The 21,563-nt window shown below is 47.0% G+C and overlaps 3 protein-coding genes across 22 annotated transcripts; 1 reads left to right on the forward strand and 2 right to left on the reverse strand.

The window, feature by feature from the left end:
* Positions 1–407: 407 nt before the first annotated feature.
* On the reverse strand, positions 408–9,327 carry LOC100272438 (uncharacterized). 20 transcript variants are annotated; one of them, XR_004857528.1, is made up of 9 exons: positions 8,567–9,327; positions 8,377–8,455; positions 8,220–8,299; positions 8,055–8,121; positions 2,188–2,259; positions 1,509–1,730; positions 1,265–1,427; positions 1,051–1,177; positions 408–868 (listed from the first exon to the last, which is right to left on the reverse strand). XR_004857528.1 is itself a non-coding variant. In XM_035966733.1 (9 exons), exons 1-8 carry the CDS (start codon positions 8,640–8,642, stop codon positions 1,092–1,094), a joined length of 813 nt encoding a protein of 270 aa, XP_035822626.1. In that variant the 5' UTR covers positions 8,643–9,327; the 3' UTR covers positions 408–868; positions 1,051–1,091. The 20 variants fall into 20 exon arrangements, 10 of the variants coding, with proteins under 10 accessions (XP_035822626.1, XP_035822628.1, XP_035822627.1 ...); XR_004857526.1 differs by having other exon boundaries at positions 408–831; positions 1,051–1,191; XR_004857527.1 differs by having other exon boundaries at positions 408–831; positions 1,509–1,736.
* An 817-nt stretch (positions 9,328–10,144) lies between these two features.
* On the reverse strand, positions 10,145–11,292 carry LOC103654460 (uncharacterized). Its single transcript, NM_001320939.1, has 2 exons — positions 11,118–11,292; positions 10,145–11,011 (listed from the first exon to the last, which is right to left on the reverse strand). The coding sequence occupies exons 1-2, from the start codon at positions 11,248–11,250 to the stop codon at positions 10,332–10,334; spliced, it is 813 nt and encodes a 270-aa protein (NP_001307868.1). The 5' UTR covers positions 11,251–11,292; the 3' UTR covers positions 10,145–10,331.
* An 8,710-nt stretch (positions 11,293–20,002) lies between these two features.
* On the forward strand, positions 20,003–21,025 carry LOC100279423 (uncharacterized). The gene is given in 1 exon segment (NM_001152433.1): positions 20,003–21,025. A coding segment is annotated over 1 exon segment (627 nt). The 5' UTR covers positions 20,003–20,377; the 3' UTR covers positions 21,005–21,025.
* Positions 21,026–21,563: the final 538 nt, after the last annotated feature.

Raw genomic sequence — 21,563 nt, forward strand, 5'->3', positions numbered from 1 at the left:
ATAATTGTAAAACTTTTTGAATAAGATGAGTCATTCAAACTTAATCAAACAAATTATAAATTGGAAGGGAGGGAGCATGTAACAATTATGCCTAGCTCTTTGTAGCTTGCTTTGTTCTTTGTTTTTTTCGCTCAACCCTCCTATATTGTAGTTACGATTGTTCTCAGCTGAGTCAGCGTGACTGCTGTTTTTTGCGTTCTCTTTACTCATTGGTGGAGCTGAGTCAGCGTGACTGCTGTTTTTTGCGTTCTCTTTACTCATTGGTGGCACGCCCAGTCCATGAAACGTTTGCAAGGTTTGTTTGCTAAACTCTCGTGTGCCACCAAAAAGTAAACAACTTCAGTGGAAACAGTCTCTTGGAGTTCAAGCGACATTCAATTCAATCGATTGTTTCAAAAAACTATCAATTCAATCACCAAAAAGTCAATACATTGCTACATGCTTACGACTACAACGTCACCTGTATATAGCGTTTCGGCTAACAAATTAATAATTGAGTTCATGGATTTTATTAATGGTTGCTTCAAATAATGAATAAAGCTAGGGCCACAGATAGCAAAAGGAGTCACTCAACACCACCACATGATAAACAGGACCCATGCCCGTCATAATTAACCCCTCAACACCATGTTCCAACTAGCACTGATGCAAAAGCATCTGCGAGAAGGGGGGATAAGAACCAACATAACTTGTAAGGGATCATTGTGCAAACAAGATGGTCACTGTCAGCAGCATCGGCATCTGCATCGTCACATCAGCTGCACCATTGCCATATCAACACCAATGACAGCAAGACATCATCCACCATAGTTGGTCCCGTGCAATACCGTTCTACCAGTAAACAGCAACCCATCTCACGAACAGATAACTAGAATATGCACAAATGTTTTAACAAATTAATATGATGGTTTCGAGAAACTGATGCATATATAAAGTAGATGATGCAGTGCAAGGGTATAAAAACACAGTATATGCCAAAAATACAAACCAGCAGCATATTTTTGACAACTGGAAAACACAATTCTATAAGCCATTAAAAGAACTAGCAACCTTGGATCGCGGTTGATTGCAGACTGCTACTTCCATTGTGCTCAATCAACCTTCTCAAGGTTCTGCAATCCCGTGACTCCGTGAGAAGGCTGTTTTCTAGGCATCACCAAATCAGCAAGCTTTACTCCTGACGTGAATTGCCTTCAAGAGTAAGCTACATAAACAAATGCATGGGCAACAAACTACATAGCAAGCAGTTAGACATCAATCTAACCTTGCCATCACTGCCTGGGCTGCGGGAGGTTGCACGCTTCGGTAATGGAGAAACACAGCGTGACAGAGGTGCTACTTTTCCATTGGCATGCTTTGCAGGAGTGGGGCTCCTCTGTGGCGGTGGGCTCTTGCGAGGGCTAGCACTGTGCCGGGCAGGTGAAGCACTGTTGGAAGAAATCAAATTAGAATTTCGGAACATGTAAAGAGTAACCAAATGGTGGAACTGCATATTGGTATTGAGGCACCTATAGTATGAGCGGCTTCTACTTGTGCTCCTGCTCCTGCTCCTGCTCTTACTCATGCTCTTGCGCTTATCATCATCTCTTGCTCTATGATGACTTCTGTTGTCAGGGCTTGAACTAAGACTTCGGCTTCTACTTCTGCTCCGACGACGATAGCCCCTGTCTCTATCACGGACATGCCTTTCTCTGCTCCTGCTGCGACTTTGGCTTCTATGATCTCTATCTCTGTGCCTAGTTAAAACAATGCACACACTATAAGTTGCCTAGACTGCTGATCTATTAAATCAAAACGAAGGCGGTTAAGGATCAACTAAATTGATATAGGAGATTAGGAGTGCATGGGAAACAGCTATTCATGTGCCTGAACCATGACTTGTGGATTCTATTGGGTTTTTAACTCTAGACTACCCCAACTTGCTTGGGATAAAAAGCTTTGTTGTTTTTGTTGTATATTAAAAACAATGCTTCTCTGCAAATAAGGTGAAAACAATGTTAATACCGACATTTTGCTTCTCTGTAACAAAGCAAAGTCAGTATCCATATAAGTACTTAGTTCCAGAGAAAGACGTGAATTACTACAACGGAGGCCTGAAGGGAGGGATAATTACCCAAGCAGGGGGAGGACACCATATAACACATTTAGTAATTCTGGAGATAATGTAAAAGGAACTAAAGTCTTCACCTTGGCCTTGGACTGCGGCTTCTTGATCTGTCTTGTGATTTCTCAACCCCCTCTTTAACCCTTCCTTTGCGGCTACAGAAAGGAAACAACAGCAAAGCAGGAGATAAATAAATACAAGGAGAAAAAAAACACATTCTGTAACAGAGCCTAGTACATGAGTTTGAGTAAAAATGTTGTCTTCTGAGTTGTATACGTTTAACTCAACAAACTGTTTTACAGAAGCTACCTCCTCAATGCATACGGCAGACTAGTTGTACACAATGAGTATTGTATGGGTACTGGAACTTTACCATAAGAAAAATAAGGTATATATCTTAAAGCTAGAAAAATACAAAGCTCAGCTGTTCATACATATTATTAGACTCTCAACCTATTTCCTGTATCAGTATCCAAAAAATATACAGAGAATGACAAGAGCTTTGTTGATTTTGTTTCTAGACTCTAGAGTCTCATTTTAGGAACTAGGAACAAAGAAACTCCAAAATGTTCATTCACATTATCAGATCTCCCCCTAAGGCCTGTTTCAACTGATCTTGATCTCCTTGATCCCAATTCTGCTTCTCATATCTTCCAACTTGGTCTTGCCCAAAGCTTTGGTCAGTATATCAGCAAGCTGATCTGCAGTGGGAATAAATTCTGTTTTGATGCTACCTTCTTCCACACAGTCCCTGATGAAGTGATGCTTGATTCTAATATGTTTGCTCCTGTCATGGAAAACAGGATTCTTTGCCAAAGCTAGAGCAGATTTATTGTCTACTCTAAGTTCCACCACCTCAACTTCTCTTCCCAGTAATTCTGCAAACAACCTTGACAACCACAAGGCTTGGGTTGCAGCTGTTGTCATTGCCACATATTCAGCCTCACAGCTTGACAATGCAACAACTCTCTGCTTGATAGATTGCCAGCTGACCAGACTGTTTCCAAGGAAAAACAAACATCCAGTAGTGCTTCTACTTGTATCAATATCTCCAGCCAAGTCTGAGTCACTATAACCCACAAATCTTGCCTTGCCTGTCATTCTAGTATAGCATAGCCCATGATCTAGAGTACCAGTCACATATCTCAAGATCCTTTTTACAGCCTGAAGATGTTCAGCTGTTGGCTTCTCCAGAAATCTGCTAACATACCCTACAGCAAAAGCCAAATCTGGCCTTGTGTGCACTAGATATCTCAGACTACCAACTAGTCTTCTATACTGAGTTGGATTTACCTCCTTTTCTGTACTTTCCTTGCTCAGTTTCAACCTTTCTTCCATGGGGGTGGTAGCTGGATTACAGTCTGCCATACCACCGAGCTCAAGTATCTTCTTAGCATAATGAGTCTGTTTCAGAGTAATGCTTCCCTCTGATTGTCTTACCTCAACCCCAAGATAGAAAGACAACAGACCCAAATCACTCATTTCGAATGTCTGCTTCATTTTTGCCTTGAAAGTTTCAATCTTCTGCTGATTGACTCCAGTGATGATCAAATCATCAACATAGACTCCAATTATCAGCAAAGAATCACCTGAACCTTTCCTGTACATGGCAGCCTCATATACATTCTGCTCAAAACCCATCTGTTTGAGAGTCAAATCAAGTTTGGCATTCCACGCCCGAGGAGCCTGTCTTAGGCCATACAATGCCTTGTGTAACCTGTACACTTTCTTCTCTTCTCCTGATACTTCAAAACCTGGTGGCTGAGTAACATAAACCTCTTCCTTGAGTTCTCCATTCAGAAATGCAGACTTCACATCCATGTGATGTACTGTCCAACCTTCTTGTGCTGCTAGAGCAAGTAAAACACGTACTGATTCCATTCTTGCAACTGGTGCAAAGGCATCTTCATAGTCAATCCCTTCCTTCTGAACAAAGCCACGGGCCACAAGTCTTGCCTTGTGCCTGATCACAGCACCATGTTCATCCTTCTTCAGTTTAAACACCCACTTCAATGAAATTGGGCGATGACCTGGACTAGGAGTAACAAGTTCCCAAGTCCCATTCCGCTCAACTGAGCTCAGCTCTTCCTTCATTGCTGCCTGCCAATCTGGATCATCTTTTGCCTCTTCATAGCTTGTGGGCTCACCGGCATGAGTGAGGTTTAGTTCTGCAAACAACCTCTGTGCCGGCAAAGGGGTTGGCTGATTACCAATAATATCATGGACCTTCCTATAACGAAGCTCTTCACCATCATGACAAGCATCCACCCTTTCACTATCATTCTCCAGAGGAGTCACATGCTCTATCTGCGGGCTTGTTGGAGCTGGTGTAGGTGTTCTAGGTGACACAGGCACCTCTGTCTCCACTGCGGATTCCTCTGTTTCTGCTGCAGACTCTCCTGCACTCACCAAAGGGAGACTAGGTGATGTAGGATGTGGCTGAAGAGAGGGTAACACTGAACTTTCTGCTTCAGGAAACTCTTCTGCCCATGGAAACTCAACAACAAAATCGCTGCATGCTGCCTCTGAAGTACCTGCTGCCGCTGATGCCCAGTCCCAGCCACGTCCTTCATCAAATACCACATCACGGCTGACTCGCACGCGCTGGGACACTGGATCAAATACACGATATGCCTTGGCCCCTTCTGCATAGCCAATGAATACTCCAGCCTTACCGCGATCATCAAGTTTCTGGAGCTGAGTAAGCTGCCGGGTATAAGCCACGCAACCAAATACCTTGAAATGGCCAACTGTTGGTGCGCGGCCATGCCATGCCTCATACGGAGTTACATTCTTCAGTGCCTTTGTTGGAGATCGATTCAGAATATGCACAGCCGTCATCACAGCCTCCCCCCAAAACCGAGAAGGCATCTGGCGTTGCTTGAGCAGAGCTCGTGCCATGGCCACCACAGTTTGATTCCTGCGCTCAACCACACCATTCTGTTGCGGTGAATAAGGGGCACTGAAATGCCTTTTAATACCTTCATTGGCGCAGTATGTGGCGAACTCCGCTGCGGTGAATTCCCCGCCATTGTCGGTGCGCAGGACCTTCAACTTGCGCCCACTTTCCACCTCTGCTGCCGCCTTGATCTTCTTGATTGCTTCTGCCGCTGCGTCCTTGGATGGCAGCAACACAACCCACATAAAACGGGTGGCATCATCGACGAGCAGCAGGATGTAGCGGTTGCCCATCGGTGTTGCTGGCGTGACTGGGCCGCACAGATCACCGTGCACCAATTCGAGTTGATTCTGGGCACGATATGCTGCTGCGGCCGGAAAAGAGCGCCGCCTCTGCTTTGTGGTAACGCAGGTGTCACACACCTGCTCAACATGGTCGACCACCGGCATCCCGCGCGCCATCTCTTCCTTGCTGAGTCGTCGGATTGCGTCGAAGTGCAGATGGCCAAAACGCTCATGCCATCGCCACGCCTCAACATCCTTGCGCGCCGCAAGACAGATAGGTTGTGCAGCCTCAAGATGCAGAATATATAATCTGTTCTTCCCTCTATGTACCTTGGCGAGCAGACGCCGGTTCTTGTCCCAAATGCGAAGCACGCCATGGTCAATCACAACCTTGGACCCTCCTTCATCAAGCTGTCCCAGACTTAGGATAGAGTTCTTCAGCGCCGGAATGTAGTAGACGCCATGAAGAACCCTCTGTTCACCGGTCTTGGCTTGGAAGATGATAGACCCAACGCCCTTGATCTCTACCTTCGACGCGTCCCCGAAACGGACCGTTCCTCGAACGCCAGTGTTCAGATCAGCAAAGAACTCTTGACGCCCGGTCATGTGATGTGTTGTGCCAGAGTCTAGGTACCAACCGCTGTCCATATCTTCTTCATCCACGCCAAGGTAGGCACAGGCACGTGGCTCAGAGAGCTCGACGTGCTGCGCCGTGTAGCTGTGCGCCGGCGTGCTCTGCTCTAGGCTGATAAAGCCCTGTGCCAGAAACAGAGCACCATCTTCTTCACATTCGGCGTACTGGACGCGCGCCTCATGCCTTCCTTGGTTCCCGCCACGCTGTCCAGCCTGATTTCCACCGCCGCGACCTCCACCACGGTTGCCACCGCCGCGGCCAGCACGGTTTCCACCGCCACCGCCGCGCTCTGCATCCTCACGGCGCGGCTGCGGACACTCACGTGCCCAGTGGCCTTCCTGGTTGCAGTTGAGGCAGGTGTTGGGGCCGACATGGCCAGCAACATTGCCGTCTCCTCGTCCGCCACCACGTCCACCTACTCTGCCTCGTCCTCGTCCACCACCGCGGTTGCGTCCACCGCCACCACGCTGGTTCCTGAAACCAGAGCCACATGCATCGTCTCCCTTCTTTTCCTTTCTGCATCGCGCTTTCCACTGCTCCTCAGTGTACAACAGCTTGCCATTGATGGCCACCGGCTCGGTCAGTATTTGTTCTTCGCGATTGTCCACTGCCTTAAGCCTTCCAGTCACCTCCTCAAGAGTCAGTGCCTCAAAATCAAGGAACTGCTCAATGGCGACGACGATCTGCGAGTACTTGGCCGGCACCGTGCGCAGGAATTTCTCCACCACGCGCTCCTCGGTGATGTCCCTATCGCCATGGATGACAAGCTGCTGGTGCAGAGTTGACAACCGCACAGCAAAGTCATCCACTTGCTCACCAGGATTGACGCTGATGTTCTCCCAATCACGGCGTAGGCGCTGCAGTGTTGCTCGACGGACCCTGTCCACGCCGATGCGGGTCGCAGCGATGGCGTCCCACGCCTCCTTCGCCGTAGCCTTGTCGAGCAGTGGGAGACCCATCTCCTTGGGTACAGCCCCGACGATCACCTCCAGTGCGCGTCTGTCATCGCGAAACTGGACAGGACCGCCTTCAATGGCGTCCCAGAGATCGCGCGCCTGCATCCTCAGCTTCATGGTCTGGCTCCACTCGTAGTAGTTCGTCTTGTCCAGCATTGGCCACGACGTGCCGCTGCCGGAGTCGCGGTACACCACCCTTCCTTGCGGCGACTCGTAGCGAGCGCCGCCACGGCAGCGCCTTCGGTCCCGCAGTGGTGACTGCGAGCGCCTCCTATCTCGCGGTGGAGTCCTCATCCGTCTGTTCTTCTCTGTTTCCTCTTCCTCCTCCCAGTCCTCCTCATCTTCTCCCTTCTCGGCGGCGATTTCGGCCCGCAGCTCCTGCGCCGTCCTTGCCGCTGCCTCTGCTGCAGCCGCTGCCTGCTTCGCTGCCTGGACTGCCAGCGCCGCTGCTTCCTCTGCAGCCTTCAGGCGTGCAGCCCGGCTGGGGAAGTCGCCCAGCTCTCCTTCGCTGGTTCCCTTGGCCTTGAGCCTGGCAGCGCGCTCAGCAGAGGTCGACATGTGTAGGGAAGAGAGGAGTCGGCCTTGAGTCTCTCAGGTGTCTAACCTAAGCTCTGATACCAAATGTTAGAGGTAAACAGAGTAGTTTTGCCGCAGGTGCTAACCTCAGCCATCATTGCTTGATTATATAGAAAGATGAGATGAGTCACATTGATTACATAACAGCTCATTAGAGCTTAGCTAATCAGATAGGAGCCTTGGCAGCCGCACACACCTGTTGAGCTGCTCAAGGTCTTTAATGACTATAATTAACTAGCACAAGTAACTAGGAGAGTGCTTAGGAAACAGGACTTAATAACAACAATTATCAGATACTAAATGAATTAAGGATTAACTAGTAAATTGGTATGCTCATGTGAGAAGATTAACCTCAAACAGTATTTGGGCAACATAAAGCAGATAACCAGTCATCAAACATCAACAAGAGCACAGACAAAAAAAATTACCAAGACATATCAAACTAACCATTCCCTATTGTTAGCAAATAATTATTGCTGCATCAAATCAAGAGTGGTTTAGAATAAATGAGACAAGCAACATGTTACATATGTTGTTATGTTAACCGCATAAACACCACAAGTAACATAACATGAGAGTAGAAGAGGCGGTGCCTACTCACATTGGCTCAGCATTGGGGCCGTACTTTGCAAACTGCACCATGATGTTTCTCCCATCCACATCACGGCCTGCCAAAAAACAAACGAAATTCAGGTGCAGTTATGAATAGAAGCACAAAATCCCCACAGGGGAAAGACGGTTACAAAAAAAATAAGGCGAAGCCCACCATCGAGCCGATCTATAGCCTTCTGCGCCTCGTCGGCGTACTTGTACCGCACGAACGCGAAACCCCTCGAGTCCCCGGTCCTGCGAGCCACCGACGAACAAAACCTGAGGAAACAGCCATCGAACCACCGGCCCGGAAATTGAAACGGACGCCTGACCTCCGGTCCCTCGGGATGAAGACGTCGACGACCTTGCCGTAGCGCTCGAAGAGCGGGAAGAGGTCGTCGGCCGTGGTGCCTGTGAAGCGGGGGGGAGACGGATACGAGAAGGAAGCGATTAGGGAGAGAGGGAGAGAGAGAGTAGGGAGGGTGGGTGGGGCTGGAGGGGCTAGGGTTAGATCTCCCTCACGGAAGCTGATGTTGAGGACGAGGAGCGAGAAGGTGTCGCGGATGTCCGGCGGGCCTGACCTCCCGAAGTGCGACATCGCGGGTCCTCCTGCGACGACGGCGAAGACTAGGGTTTATCGCTCCCCCGCGCGCGGGGTTGTGGGGAGAGCAACAGCCGGCTCAGCGAGAGGGAGAGCTTAGCTTATCCACTAGCCGCTGGCGCTTTCATTTCTCCGCCGCGTGTGCAAGTGCAGTCGCGCGGGAAGGGCCGTTGCGCCGAGGCCTTTTTCTGCCTATTGAGGCCCAGCCCATCTGAGAAGAACGCAAATCTTTTGCCGCGCGAGGAAAGGGACACGGACACATTTAAAAAAAACAAAAAAAGGCACTTAAAACAGTTGATAAAATCAGTCACCGTCGATATACAACTTGAAAAATAAACTACATGTACAAAAAATTACAATAAATTGAAGGCTTTAAAGATTGCAATAACCACTCTTGGCTAGTGGTGAGATCATTAAAACAAAATCGACTCGGGATTCATCCCAAGCTAACTAATGAACACCAAACCTCTATGTTAATAAAATCAATATTTAGGTAATTTCTCATGATAAGGGCTTCAAACAAAGCCAAATATCATCTTGCTTAAAAGGAGATTCGAACGTTGAATAAGCAGAAGGATGCACGATGCTGAACGAGGAAATCTTTGAAAAAAAGAACAGGCTGGTGCAACAAAAGCCGATCGGCCCTGACAACCGACTACTACTCGAAAAGAGGGAAGGATCGCTCATGCAAATCACTCATATTAGCATGTGGATCAGAGATATGCGCTTTAGGAGGTGGCTCAGGTGTCATACTCGTGACCGGGGGTATGCGAGTGGGTATAGACATACCCAAATGCAGACTCCCAGTAATGCTTGTCATCGTGGTGCCCAATGGCGCTATCATTGTCGATGCCGGTATGCGGGGAAGCCGAGGTCGACGAGGGTTTGGAGAAGATGCTCGCCGCCGCTGGGTGGGAGAAATTCGTCCATCGACGACTATCATTGACGACTTGCGAAGCACACTGACCTCCTGGCGAAGTTCGTCCATCGACGCCTCGACACGGGGTTGCATTGCCACTCTCCAAATGCCGTTGCCTTCGACTCCTAGAAAACAGGATCTACGACCTCTGATACCAATTTGTTAACAACAATAGTGGGAAAGAGGGAAGGACATGAAGAACAACAAGATCAAGAGTGAGAGGACGATAGGTAGTTTCAGGTATAAGTGTTTACAGCCTTACAGGTTTTATCATAAACCCTCCTTTACAGCATACAATCTATATGTATTCTTCTTCGACCACAGCTAAACCCATTTGAGTCCTATCACTCGCGGGTTGGGCTTCTTCTGGCGAATGGGCCTGGCGTACTGGGCCGGTAGCGAGTTGCTGTCTTGAACTGGTAGCATGTGGTTGACAAATTTCCAACTGTTCTAGTTAATATCATGCTAATAATTAGTCCTAAAGCTCAACAAAATAAAGGAGCAAGGCATGGATTTAAATCTGGAAAATGCAGAGAAAGATCAATTTTGTATTTTTTTTTGTTTCATATCATCAGTATCAGCAATACAACACGCGTATTATTCTATTTCATGAACGACTCACTTGCCACTCATCTCTGAGCTAGCATATATTCAGAAATTTCAGTGTGTACTATATATTCTATTCTCATGTTTGAATGTGCATGACACGCTATATATATACGCAATTTAAGCTTACAAGTATACAAGTACATTATGATGATATGATGTCATAGGAAATCAGTGATGAATGGATCATCGTTGGGGAAGAACTCCGGCCAAGGGAGCGGGCTGCAGCTGAAGCCGGACGACGACGCAGTGGCGCTGCCGCTGCGCATGCTGGCGGCCGCGTCGGAGAGGTCGGTCAGGGGCGGCAGCGAGCTGCCACCACCGTGGCACGCGAACACGTCAGCATCATCACCGGCGGCGCGGCCGCCGTCATAGCTGATGAGGCCTGTTTGCTGTTGCTGGTTGGCAGCTTCTTGACCGTCACTACTGACGGGGAACGTGCACGGTAGGTACGACGACTGGCGGTCGCCGTCGTCCGCGGACGGGGCAGTCGTAGCAGCAGTCAGTTGCGGCGAGCAGAGGGCGGACAGCTGCTCGCGGAGGGCTGCGAGCGCGATGAGCTGCGGCAGCGCGGCGAACAAGTCGGTGCGCGGGCGGTGCGTCATGGGGTCGAAGCCCATCTGGATGAGGCGCTTCTTGAGGTGCGTGTTCCAGAAGTTCTTGATCTCGTTGTCGGTGCGGCCGGGGAGGTGCGTGGCGATGGCGGACCACTTGTTGCCGAGGACGGAGTGGAGGTGGAGGATGGTCTGCTCCTCCTCCTGCGAGAACTTGCCCCGCTTGATGTCGGGCCGCAGGTAGTTGGTCCAGCGCAGCCGGCAGCTCTTGCCGCATCGGTTCAGACCTGCATGCATGCCAATACATTCATCAGTCATCTCATCCGCCGTGCTATATATATCTAGACGATGGAGGAGCTAGGAGAAGGGAGTTCGATTATATATATATTGTACCGGCCAGCCTCGGCAGGGTCCTCCAGCTACCATGTCCGTTCTTCTGGATGTAGTGCAGCAGCTTCTCGTCTTCCTCCTGAGTCCAGGGGCCCTTCTTCAGGCCATTCTCGTCGCAGCAAGGAGACCTCCCCATGGACGACCGGAGTCGTACGACACCGGCCAGCACCAAACCCGGAATGGTGGCTACTACGTACGGGGCAGCCCCTGCTGCTTATATATATACTGCTAGCGCCTGCATGGTGCGACCTTTGTTCTGTTCCCTAGCTAGCTCTATCTCTACCTCTCCTACCTGTGTCGTGCTCGTGCGTGCTGAGGTTTGTGGATGCATGGGCATGGGCTCCCTTCTCTTCTACGCATACCCTCCCTTATGCTATAGAGCCCCTTTTGACGGCCGTAGCTCGAGCTTATCGTAAATCTTTACCAAACGGTCATTAAAAAAATAGTGTTTTATTGCTAAGAGCCAGAGCACCAAAATATGGTTTCTACCGACTCTTACGTTTTTCACGTATATCATTTGAAAAAACACACAAGAGAAGCTATTTTACCAAACGAATTGCAAAATGGTTTCGTCTCCTCCGGAGAAGCCAAGAAGTCTGCGCCGAAACTTTTTTCAGAAGAGCTAGAGCACTGGAGCCCTGCCAAAGGGAGCCACAGTATACCTATACAACTATACATACACAACTTTGCATGCATGTATGGTTAGGTGGCGCTAGTAGAAGTAGACGACAAATTCTTATTCTACATGCACAGACGCATATACAATTAATTATATATCACTATCGAAAACGATTCATTTGCCGAGTACTTTTGTCTAACACTCGGCAAAGAAAAGTCGTCGTTATAGTGCTAAGTGACGGCGACGGAGCCTGTGTCAAATGTCCACCGAATGACACTCAACAAAGACTCATTCTTTACCGAATGTTTACTGTACTGACACTCGGCAAAGGTTCACTCTTTGCCGAGAGCTCGCTGGAGTAGCTCCAATATATAGTGTATAAGCTAGTATGTGTGTGTATATATATATATATGATTGGCTGAGTTCATATGCGGACTTCTTGTCACGTAGCGGCTTGGACTTTGCGCTGTGTGGGATGCTGCTTGGCTTTGAGTCAAGGTGAAGCAAGCAGCAAGGCGTCTTCGTCTTGATTGTTAGTAGGAGAGAGATGTGCATGCATGCGTGGAGATCGATGGAGAGGTGGACCGGGCGCCCGATACATGCATGCACTCTACTGACTACTCGAATCCAAGGTCAGCAGCCAGCCAGCAGCTCCCATCAAATCCAAACTAAAGATTTTCTCCCTCTAGTCTCCATGCATATGAAATGCTTTAGTTTGGTTGGACATCCCCATGCTTTTGTACTTAAAAAACACAATTAAGATAGTTTTCTTCGGATCACCTGCCCTACCCAACCCAACCCAACCCCTAAAGCTAGCTAGCATAGACTGCCCTAGCTCAGCTGACTTTTCCCTTTAGCTTTGCATCTTTTGATCTTCTCGCATGCACAATGAAGTACTCCGTCTCTGCATATAGTTAGACCATACAGTTAGACACTCTTTAGGCTCTGTTTAGAAATAAAGTATTTAAAAACTACAGTTTTAAAATACTATAAATTTTAAAATATCAAGACATACTCATAGTTTTTTACCACAATATTGAAATCGTTGGTCCGGAGCTAAGTTTCCAAAACCGTGAAAGTAATGCAGTATAGCAAAAACTGCAGTTTTGAAAACGGAGTTTTTGAGAAGTCTAGCAAACACTATATTTTAAAAAATACCACAATATTTCAAATACTACATTATTCTCTAAAAACAGAGAAAATACTCCACTTCCAAACAAGCTCTTGAACTTTAGTGACTAAAGGGTCCGTCACTTTTAGTCCCTAAACTACTAAACAAGGTGACTAAAGAAGGCCTAAAAAACTTTAATCCTTTAGTCACGTCTAAATTTACACTTTTATAGGGTCTGTCCCTCGGCTTGTCCCCCTAGAAACGGGAAACATAGAACTTGGTCACGTTCCTCATTCTAGAAACGTTCGTCCCGTTCTGAAAACATGGGAACAATCTTGTTACCGTAGTGTTAAAACTTTGTTTTAGTAGCGTACGTTCTCATTCCTCAATCCCATAGATTCGGGGACCTGGTTCCTTAGACCCTCCTATGTATCTCTCTTACAGCTGGATTACCTATATTGATTAGAGATAATCTTTTTCTTATATACAATATTTAGTCAATTTCAGTTTTAGTCTATAGAATTAAACATGTTTTTTAAGATGATGACTAAAGAAACCAAAGATGACGTGTGCCCCTCGTTATTCCAACACAGGATTAATCAACCATGTGTTTCCTAGAATAAATGCCTGCACTCCTAGCATGCCGTAGGTGTAGCATGCAGGCCAGACTATCACTACCGGAATTCGGCTCTTTGCCGAGTGCCGGCGGCTTTGCCGAGTACTTTTTATCGGGCACTCGGCAAAGTCGACTTTGCCGAGGGCCGCTCTCGGCAGAGTCCTGCGCTCGGTAAAGATCTTGTTTACCGAGTGCAGGGCACTCGGCACAGCCAAGCACTCGGCAAAGACTGTTTTGCCGAGCGTCAAGCACTCGGCAAACATGGCTCTCGGCAAAGGGCCGTTAGCGGCCGTCTACAACTGACGGCCGTCAGCCTTTGCCGAGTGTCAAATATCTGGCACTCGGCAAAGAGAGTCTTTGCCGAGTGTCCTATGTAGACACTCGGCAAAGCATATTTTTATTTTTTTATTTTGGTCACCAAACTTTTTGTGGTATGTTCCTACACTATGTAGACCTACATGTACCATTGTGGGACGATTATAACAGTGTTTTCTATAGCTAGTACATTTAGTTTGTTTATTTGAATTTCTTCGGAAAATTCAGATTTGAACTGCAGGTCACTCGAAACTTGGAAAACCGTGCATGCAAAAATGATATCCATACTACTTAGCACAAGTTACGACCGATTTCAGGAGCGGACCAGAAACTTCGAGCAACATGCTCACTCAACATGACCGTAAACTTTCCATCTAGGTGTTTAAAAAATTGTATAAAACAGAAACAAAGTCAGAAAATCATGAAACCTGTCCACGTGTCATGATATCATATGTAGAGGCTGTGATAAAAATTTGAAAAAGTTTCGAGAAAGCTGTAACGCACTATGTGTACAAACCTAAGAGATCCACATTGAAACTCTATGATTTCATGTGTGGTTCTCTTAGGTTTCTACACATAATGTCTCACAACTTTCTCCAAACATTCTAAATTTTTTATCACATACTCTACATATGATATTATGACATGTGGACAAGTTTCATGATTTTCTAAGTTTGTTTGCGTTTTATAAATTTTTTAAACAGCTGTGTGGCAAGTTCACGGCCATGTTGAGTTAGCATGGTGCTCGAAGTTTCCGGTCCGATCCTGAAATCGGTCGTAACTTGTGCTAAGTAGAATGGATATTATTTTTGCATGCATAGTTTTCCATGTTTCGAGAGACCTGCAGTTCAAATTTGAGTTTTCCGAAGAAATTCAAATAAAAAAACTAAATGTATTAGCTATAGAAAACACTGTTCTAATTATCTCAAAATGGTACATGTAGGTCTATATAGTGTAGGAACATACCACAAAAAATTTGGTAGGGAAAATAAAAAAAATTAAAAAGTGTTTTGCCGAGTGTCCACAAATGACACTCGGCAAAGCATGCTTTGCCGAGTGCCAGCGGGGCGACACTCGGCAAAGGTTTGTAAAAGATTCTTTGCCGAGTGTCATCCAGCTGGCACTCGGCAAAGAACACTTTGCCGAGTGCCAGCGATCTGGCACTCGGCAAAGAATATTTTAATATTTTTAAAAAATCTTTGCCGAGTGCCAGATCGCGGGCACTCGGCAAAGTCAGGAAATAAACAACCGACCGTTCTTCTTTCTCCTTTCTCTTCTCTCACGCTCTCTTCTTTCTCTTTTTTCCCCGCCGCCACGCCGTCTCCCGCCGCCACGCCCTCTGCCCGCCGCCGCGCCGTCTCCCGCCGCCGCCCCGTCACGCCGCTCGCCGCGCCGGGCCCTCCCCACTCGCCGCGCTGGGCCCTCCCGCCGCCGCGCCGGCTGCCCCTCCCCACGCCGGCACGCCGCCGCCCCCCGCCCCACTCAGGCGCCCGCCCGCCTGCTCGCCGCGGCGGCCACTCGCCGCGTCGGGCCCCCTCCCCACGGCCGTGCCCACCACGCCCGCCGCACACGCCCGCCGCACCGTCGCGAGCACCGTCGTTAGCATTTTTGTTAGGTATGTTAGTTTTGTTGCTATAATTAGTTGTTTGTTAGTTTTGTTAGCATTTTTGGTAGGTATGAATATCGTGAATATGAATGTGATAAAAGTGAATTTGATCGGATGTGATGAATGTGAGTTGAATATGCAGGTTTTAGTATCGTCCCCGTGCAGGGGAGGTGCTGTCAAAATTTATACTTAGTTATTTAGTAGTTAGTGGGTAGTATTAGGTGGTTAGTATTTAGTCGATTGTGGTTATACTTATAGTTATCTATCTAGTTATTAGTGGGTTGTGGTTAAGCAATAACCATCCATAGTGGAAGTATAGATGCTTAGTTGCTCAACTAATGACTATGATTAATAGCTAGCTAGCATAATAATGTCAATGCATACCAAAAGGGCACAACTAGCTAGCACATATGAAAGACGACCCTATACCATACAGCTTGTCCGTACCGAGGGCTCCATCCCTAAGTTGACAAGATAATTAACAAAAACAATAATTTAAGGGGTGTTTGATTGCACCAAACTAAAGTTTAGTCCCCGTCACATCGAATGTTTGAATGACAATTAAAATTTTGAAATATAGTCTAATTATAGAATTAATTACATAGATAAAGAATAAGCGGTGAGACAAATTTATTAAGTCTAATTAAACCTATATTTAATACTCATAGTAATCGATGTTCAAATATCTGCTGTGACAGTCATGAAACCAAACGCCTCCTAAGGAAATAGAAGCTAACATCGAGCATTATATTAACCAAATGAAATTTGTACATCTGATTGCCTGCCTAGCTCTGATGGGTCACTCCCATCTATCGAACTATAACTTTAAATAACGTGTGACTACTTGTTCAAGACGATACTTATATCGTTAGTTTTTTATAATGAAAATATAAGTTCTGGCTTTAGCAAGGTAATGCATGCAACCAATACAAATCAATTATTACAGCCGAGAAATGTTGCTTGAATAAAGAAACTAACTCAAAGAAGCAAAATGACAAGACTGTGTATAACACTAGCCATACTCAATCCTAGCATTTGAGCGTCATCCATGATTTGCAAAGGTTTCCATCGCCACCACTTCTAAAGCTTGACAAACATCGGTGATTTGTTGTTGTGATTCCTCCTTCTGTAGAAGTCTCAAGAATCTGAACCAGTGAATACCTCTGAGAATGACCTGCACAATTGATGGTATTGGTCTATGATTAAAAGCCACCTTATTTCGGCTGAACCAAATAGACCAAAATAAAGCTGATACTCCAGAAAGTAATAAATTTTTGTGTCCTGGACCCCTATTGCTTTCCCAAGTCCCAATAATATGATTAATGCTAACTGACATGTCTATTTTTAAGGCAAAGTAAATAATTCTCTATATGTTTTTGGCCATATAGCGGTCAAAAAAGAGATATTAAATACTCTCATTACGGTTGCAAAAGCTACAAGTCAAGCAACCTTTCCAAGGCCTTTTGGCTAAATTATCTTTAGTGAGGATCGCTCTCCGACATAAATTCCACAAAAAACCTTTATTTTTAAGGGAAGCTTAAGTTTCCAGAGCTTCTTATTCCGATCGTTGTTGGGATTATTCATCAAACAATGATATACAGATTGGGCAGAAAAAGTACCATTCTTATGACCATCCCAAACAAATATGTCTCTGAACAAGTTCAAAGTAACCATAGATAGAAAGGTTAACATGTTATGTCATTCCATTAATTTGATCCCCTAATTGTGCGGCAAAAAGATAAATTAAGATTCGTAACTGAAAAACATCTGCCACCAGGGATGATTTGTTCCGCACAATATTAAAGAGATTCGAAAATTGCTTACTAAGAGGATGACTGGTTGACCATTTATCCTTCTAGAATCTGGTCGTTTGACCATTCCTCACTTTGAATTGCTTTCATCTAAGAAATTGATCCTTAATGTTCATTAGGCCCGACCAGAATTGAGAATTGTCCGGTCTTCTAGTTATCTGAGTGAGGGGTTTATGACCTAGGTATTTATTTTTAAGTAATTGTTGCCATGTCCCCTACTCATTGAGTAATTTGAATAGCCATTTGTTGAGTAAGCTTATGTTTCTTATACCCAGATTAGAGACACCTAAACCACCTACCGCTTTTGGTTGACAAACAATACACCATCTGGCCAGCCTATACTTCCTTTTACCTTCTTCTCCCTGCCAAAAGAATTTGGAACGAATAGCGTCCAATTTCTTCAAGACGTCTGCCGGAATCTCGAAGACAGACATCATAAAGATAGGCAAATTACTTAGCACAACTAGCAGGTTAATTAATTAATCTACACGCACATACTATGGCGTGTTAATAAAAGTACTATAGTAATCGAGCTCACCTCAACTGCCATGGCATCCTTATAGGGTTGGTTTTGGTTTCCCGTCATGCTGCAACTGCAGCCACTGGAAAAGGATCGCCACTGGTTGTTTTGTGCTTGTCTGCAAAAGAGAGATTTGAACTGCTAAGGAATGAAGATAAACCTTTACTCCCTCCACATTTAATCATGTGTACTCAAGGTAAGATAAACAATGGATAACTACTGACACACACTGAGGGCTAGTTTGGGAACACTAATTTCCCATGGATTTTCATTTTCCCAAGGGAAATTAGTTCATTTTCCCTTGGGAAAATGAAAATCCCATGGGAAATTAGTGTTCCCAAGGGAAATTAGTTCATTTTCCCTTGGGAAAATGAAAATCCCATGGGAAATTAGTGTTCCCAAACTAGCCCTGAAGGCTGATTTGGTGGGAGGGAAATTGAAGATGATCCATGGTGAAGAAATTCTCTTGCTATTCAATTTAATTTCTTTCCATAAATCCTCTCCAATTTCTCTTCCACCAAACGAGCCGTGAGTAGAGTCTGGTTTGATTACAAAGAGAGACATAATTTGGCGGACATACAAATGAAATGGTCCTGAGTAATTAACAACGGTATGCTTGGATTGCGTCAAGGATACAATCAAAAACAAAAACAGAAGCTAAATCTCCTTGTCATGTTGTTATGGGCCGGATTTGGACAGTTCAGAAGGTGGATCGCGGTGGTTTGACTTGTGCTGCTGCTGCAGCTGCCACATTGTTGGATCGCAATCTTCTTGTGACATTGGCAGTGTTTTGCACATCTTTTTTTTTGGTTTACTGTTATGAGGAGAAGTAAAAGTGTGAGTTGTGACACATCCATGCCATGCCAAATTAAAACGACAGTGATGGCTTGGAGCAGGTTGCGGTAATCCACTCGCTGGTTGGGTTGGGTGACAGACAAGCAGCTTCAGTGAAGTCTACTACTGGATGGATGATGGATCCCATTCCCATCATCCCAGCTATCACCAAATCACGGCACGGCGACATGTGCTGATGTGCATGGGTTTAGGAGATCATTGGCTCATTGCCATTGCGTCGGTATACAGGTACGCCACGCCCCGGCACCTCCTGCTAGCATGCAGTAGCAGCAGACGGCGCATGTGGGTGTGGGCAGTGTCCCCACGCTAGCTCCTCCGGCACGGCGGGCGAGGCCCCTCCCCTCCCCTCCCCTCTCCCTCAGTCCAGTCCAGTCCCATTCGGCATTCGCCGGTCTCCGATCCGCCCGCCGTGACGCCATGCATGCATGTGATCCTCTGCACTGTAAAGCTCCTCCGGCTGTCCGCATGCGCGCCAGCCGTGTCAGACAGCTAGTGCAGCGCAGACGCATGGCAGACGGCACTCCGGCGTGGTTGGCCTCCGTCCCGCGATCTCCGGACGGACTGGACTGGTGCTGACGGACGCTGATGGACGCCAGCCCACGCGAAGCACAGCCCCTCTACTACCTGGCTGGCCTCAAGCGTCGTCAGTCACTGCTTGCTATGCTTTGCTGGATAGTAGAGTGGATGCTGCCGCGGCCACGGTCTCCGTTGCTCAGCTCACTGGCGGCGTTCGTCACTGTACGTGGCTGCCACGCACGCATCACTTCAATTCCGAAAGATCGGAGGACGGACCCATGGATGGATGAGCTGTTTCGTTTTCTTTCTTCATTCAAGCGTCCATGTCGACGGACGAACAGAGGCAGGAGACACTGGACGCCCCACATGGGCAGGGCAACGGAAGCCTAGTGCCTGCACAGAGAGAGGAGCCATAGATGGGCTGTTGCTCTGCTCTCTGGGCTTGGTGACAAGACACAGAACAAAATGAAAGACAGTTGGGACGGGAAGGGATAGCCTGCCTGTCTGTGTGTCTGTCTGTCTTCCCCATTTAAGGACACTGTGCTGTGCCTGCAGTGCCGCCCACTCTCCACCTCTTCCTCTGTCTCCCCAACGCCAGCGATACTGTAGCTGTAGCCTGCCTGCCTCATCATGCCCTACCCGCTCCTCCGTCTCGTCTCCTCTCGTGAAGACTGAACAAGCAAGGCCAACAGCAGGACATAGATGGTGGCCGGGTGTCAGAGACTCAGAGCCTGCAATGTTCCATTCAGCAGCTCGTGGCCGGGTGTCCAGCTCCAGGAAGCACCGCAGCAATGGCTTCTTCATGGGGCGCCTAGACGGACCAAGCATAATAAATACTACCACACCACCACTCTACCAGACACAAGACAAGACAGCTCTATATTCCATCATCCACCTAGCTGCTGCTGGCTGCTCATTCCCACGTTCCCTCTCTGCTCCAGCCTGGTTCCGTTTTCCAACACATAATCCTATTATCATCCCTTGGTGTTCTGTTTTGCATTTTGATCTATCGGTCATCGCATTCCATTCCATTCCATCCCATCCCATCCCGCCATCCATCCATCCATGGAGTCCTTCTCCCACATCACCGGAGGGGACGACGACGCCGGCGGCGAGGGCTGCAACAGCTGCGAGTCGGGCTGGACAATGTACCTTGCCTCGCCCATGCATATGCATGGCCACGACGATGACGACGACGCTGGCGGTAGCGCCAACCAAGGGAGCAGCGTCGACGATGGCTACGGTTACATGATCAACGGGGGCGGCAATAAGAAGCAGGATTACGACGACGACGATGGCGACGGCGACTCCCTCGCTTCCGATGCCTCCACCGGCCCAGCTAAAGCCGCCAACAAGTCGCCGTCGCCCCCGCCGGAACACAAACACGGCAAAGAAGACGACGATAGAGGGCATCGTGGTGGTGGTGGCGGCGGCAAGGAGGAGACAAAGCTCGCCACCAGCTCACGCAAGAAAGCTGCTGCTGGCAATGGCAAGCTCATGGACAAAGCAGCAGCAGCAGCAGCAGGAGGAGGCGAGGGCAACTCGTCAAGGCGAGGCCACGGCAAGGGAGGCGGCGGCGGCTCTTCAAGGAGAAGCTTCTTCCTCTGGTAGAATTAACAAACATATATGGACGACACCATTGCTGGCGTGGCGGTCGATCGAGCTCGAAACCTCTTGTTTGTTAGAAGAAGAAGAAGAAGAAGCAACAACAAGCATGCATTCATTCGTGGAGATGGAGATCATCAATGGGAAGGCTATTTTTTTTTGGCCCTTGATTTTGCCTTCTCCATGCATACGTACGGCCATCTCCTCCTCGTGGAAATCCACTGTTGTTCTTCAGTGTCCTGACTTTGTTTTTGTTTTTTTTAACAAAAAAAAACAAATGTTGCTTGCAATCTCATTCTGTGTTTTTAGATATTAAAGAACACGCTGCTCTTTACCTATATACTGACCAGATGGATACATTTCAGGGCTCCCTCTATCCCAAAAATAAATCGAAGAAACGTATTATCTCAGGAATGTGTGTGCAGCAGTGCATATTCGATCTATTACCACAATACAATATCTATTAATTAATTTGTTAAAGTCTAGTTTGGGATTGGGAACCCTGTTTTCCCAAAGTATTTTCATTTTCCCAAGGGATATTAGTTAATTTTCCCTTAGAAAAATAGGAATCTCTTGGGAAAATGGTGTTCCCAAATTAACCCTAATTAAGAGGGAAAAAAAGAGTAGTGCACATGCTCACATGCTATCAAAATAATCTGCAACCATCTCAGCAAAAGAATCATATCCAGCAATCATCAGCACCTAATTAAGTAGAGCTTGCCAACTCACATTCAGAATGGAGGAGGAATATTTGTCTAACCACACCACTCATGCATGCAGCATCAATTGCTGCACATGCTGTGGACACAATGATTTGCCCATCACTACTTATAATGCCTACAATTAATGATGTAAGCTGGTTTAATTAATTAGTA

This window comes from Zea mays, chromosome 4, assembly GCF_902167145.1.
Source record: "Zea mays cultivar B73 chromosome 4, Zm-B73-REFERENCE-NAM-5.0, whole genome shotgun sequence".
NCBI lineage: Eukaryota > Viridiplantae > Streptophyta > Magnoliopsida > Poales > Poaceae > Zea > Zea mays.

Excerpts from the sequence above, each read along its gene's own strand:
- LOC100272438 (XM_008678512.4), bottom strand. The coding sequence starts at position 8,642 with ATGTCGCACTTCGGGAGGTCAGGCCCGCCGGACATCCGCGACACCTTC. Across the intron at positions 2,260-8,054 it reads GGCCCCAATGCTGAGCCAAT|CCGCAAAGGAAGGGTTAAAG; the intron begins GTGAGTAGGCAC and ends TCCTTTCTGTAG. Across the intron at positions 1,737-2,187 it reads AGCCGCAGTCCAAGGCCAAG|GCACAGAGATAGAGATCATA; the intron begins GTGAAGACTTTA and ends TGTTTTAACTAG.
- LOC103654460 (NM_001320939.1), bottom strand. The coding sequence starts at position 11,250 with ATGGGGAGGTCTCCTTGCTGCGACGAGAATGGCCTGAAGAAGGGCCCC. Across the intron at positions 11,012-11,117 it reads GACCCTGCCGAGGCTGGCCG|GTCTGAACCGATGCGGCAAG; the intron begins GTACAATATATA and ends GCATGCATGCAG.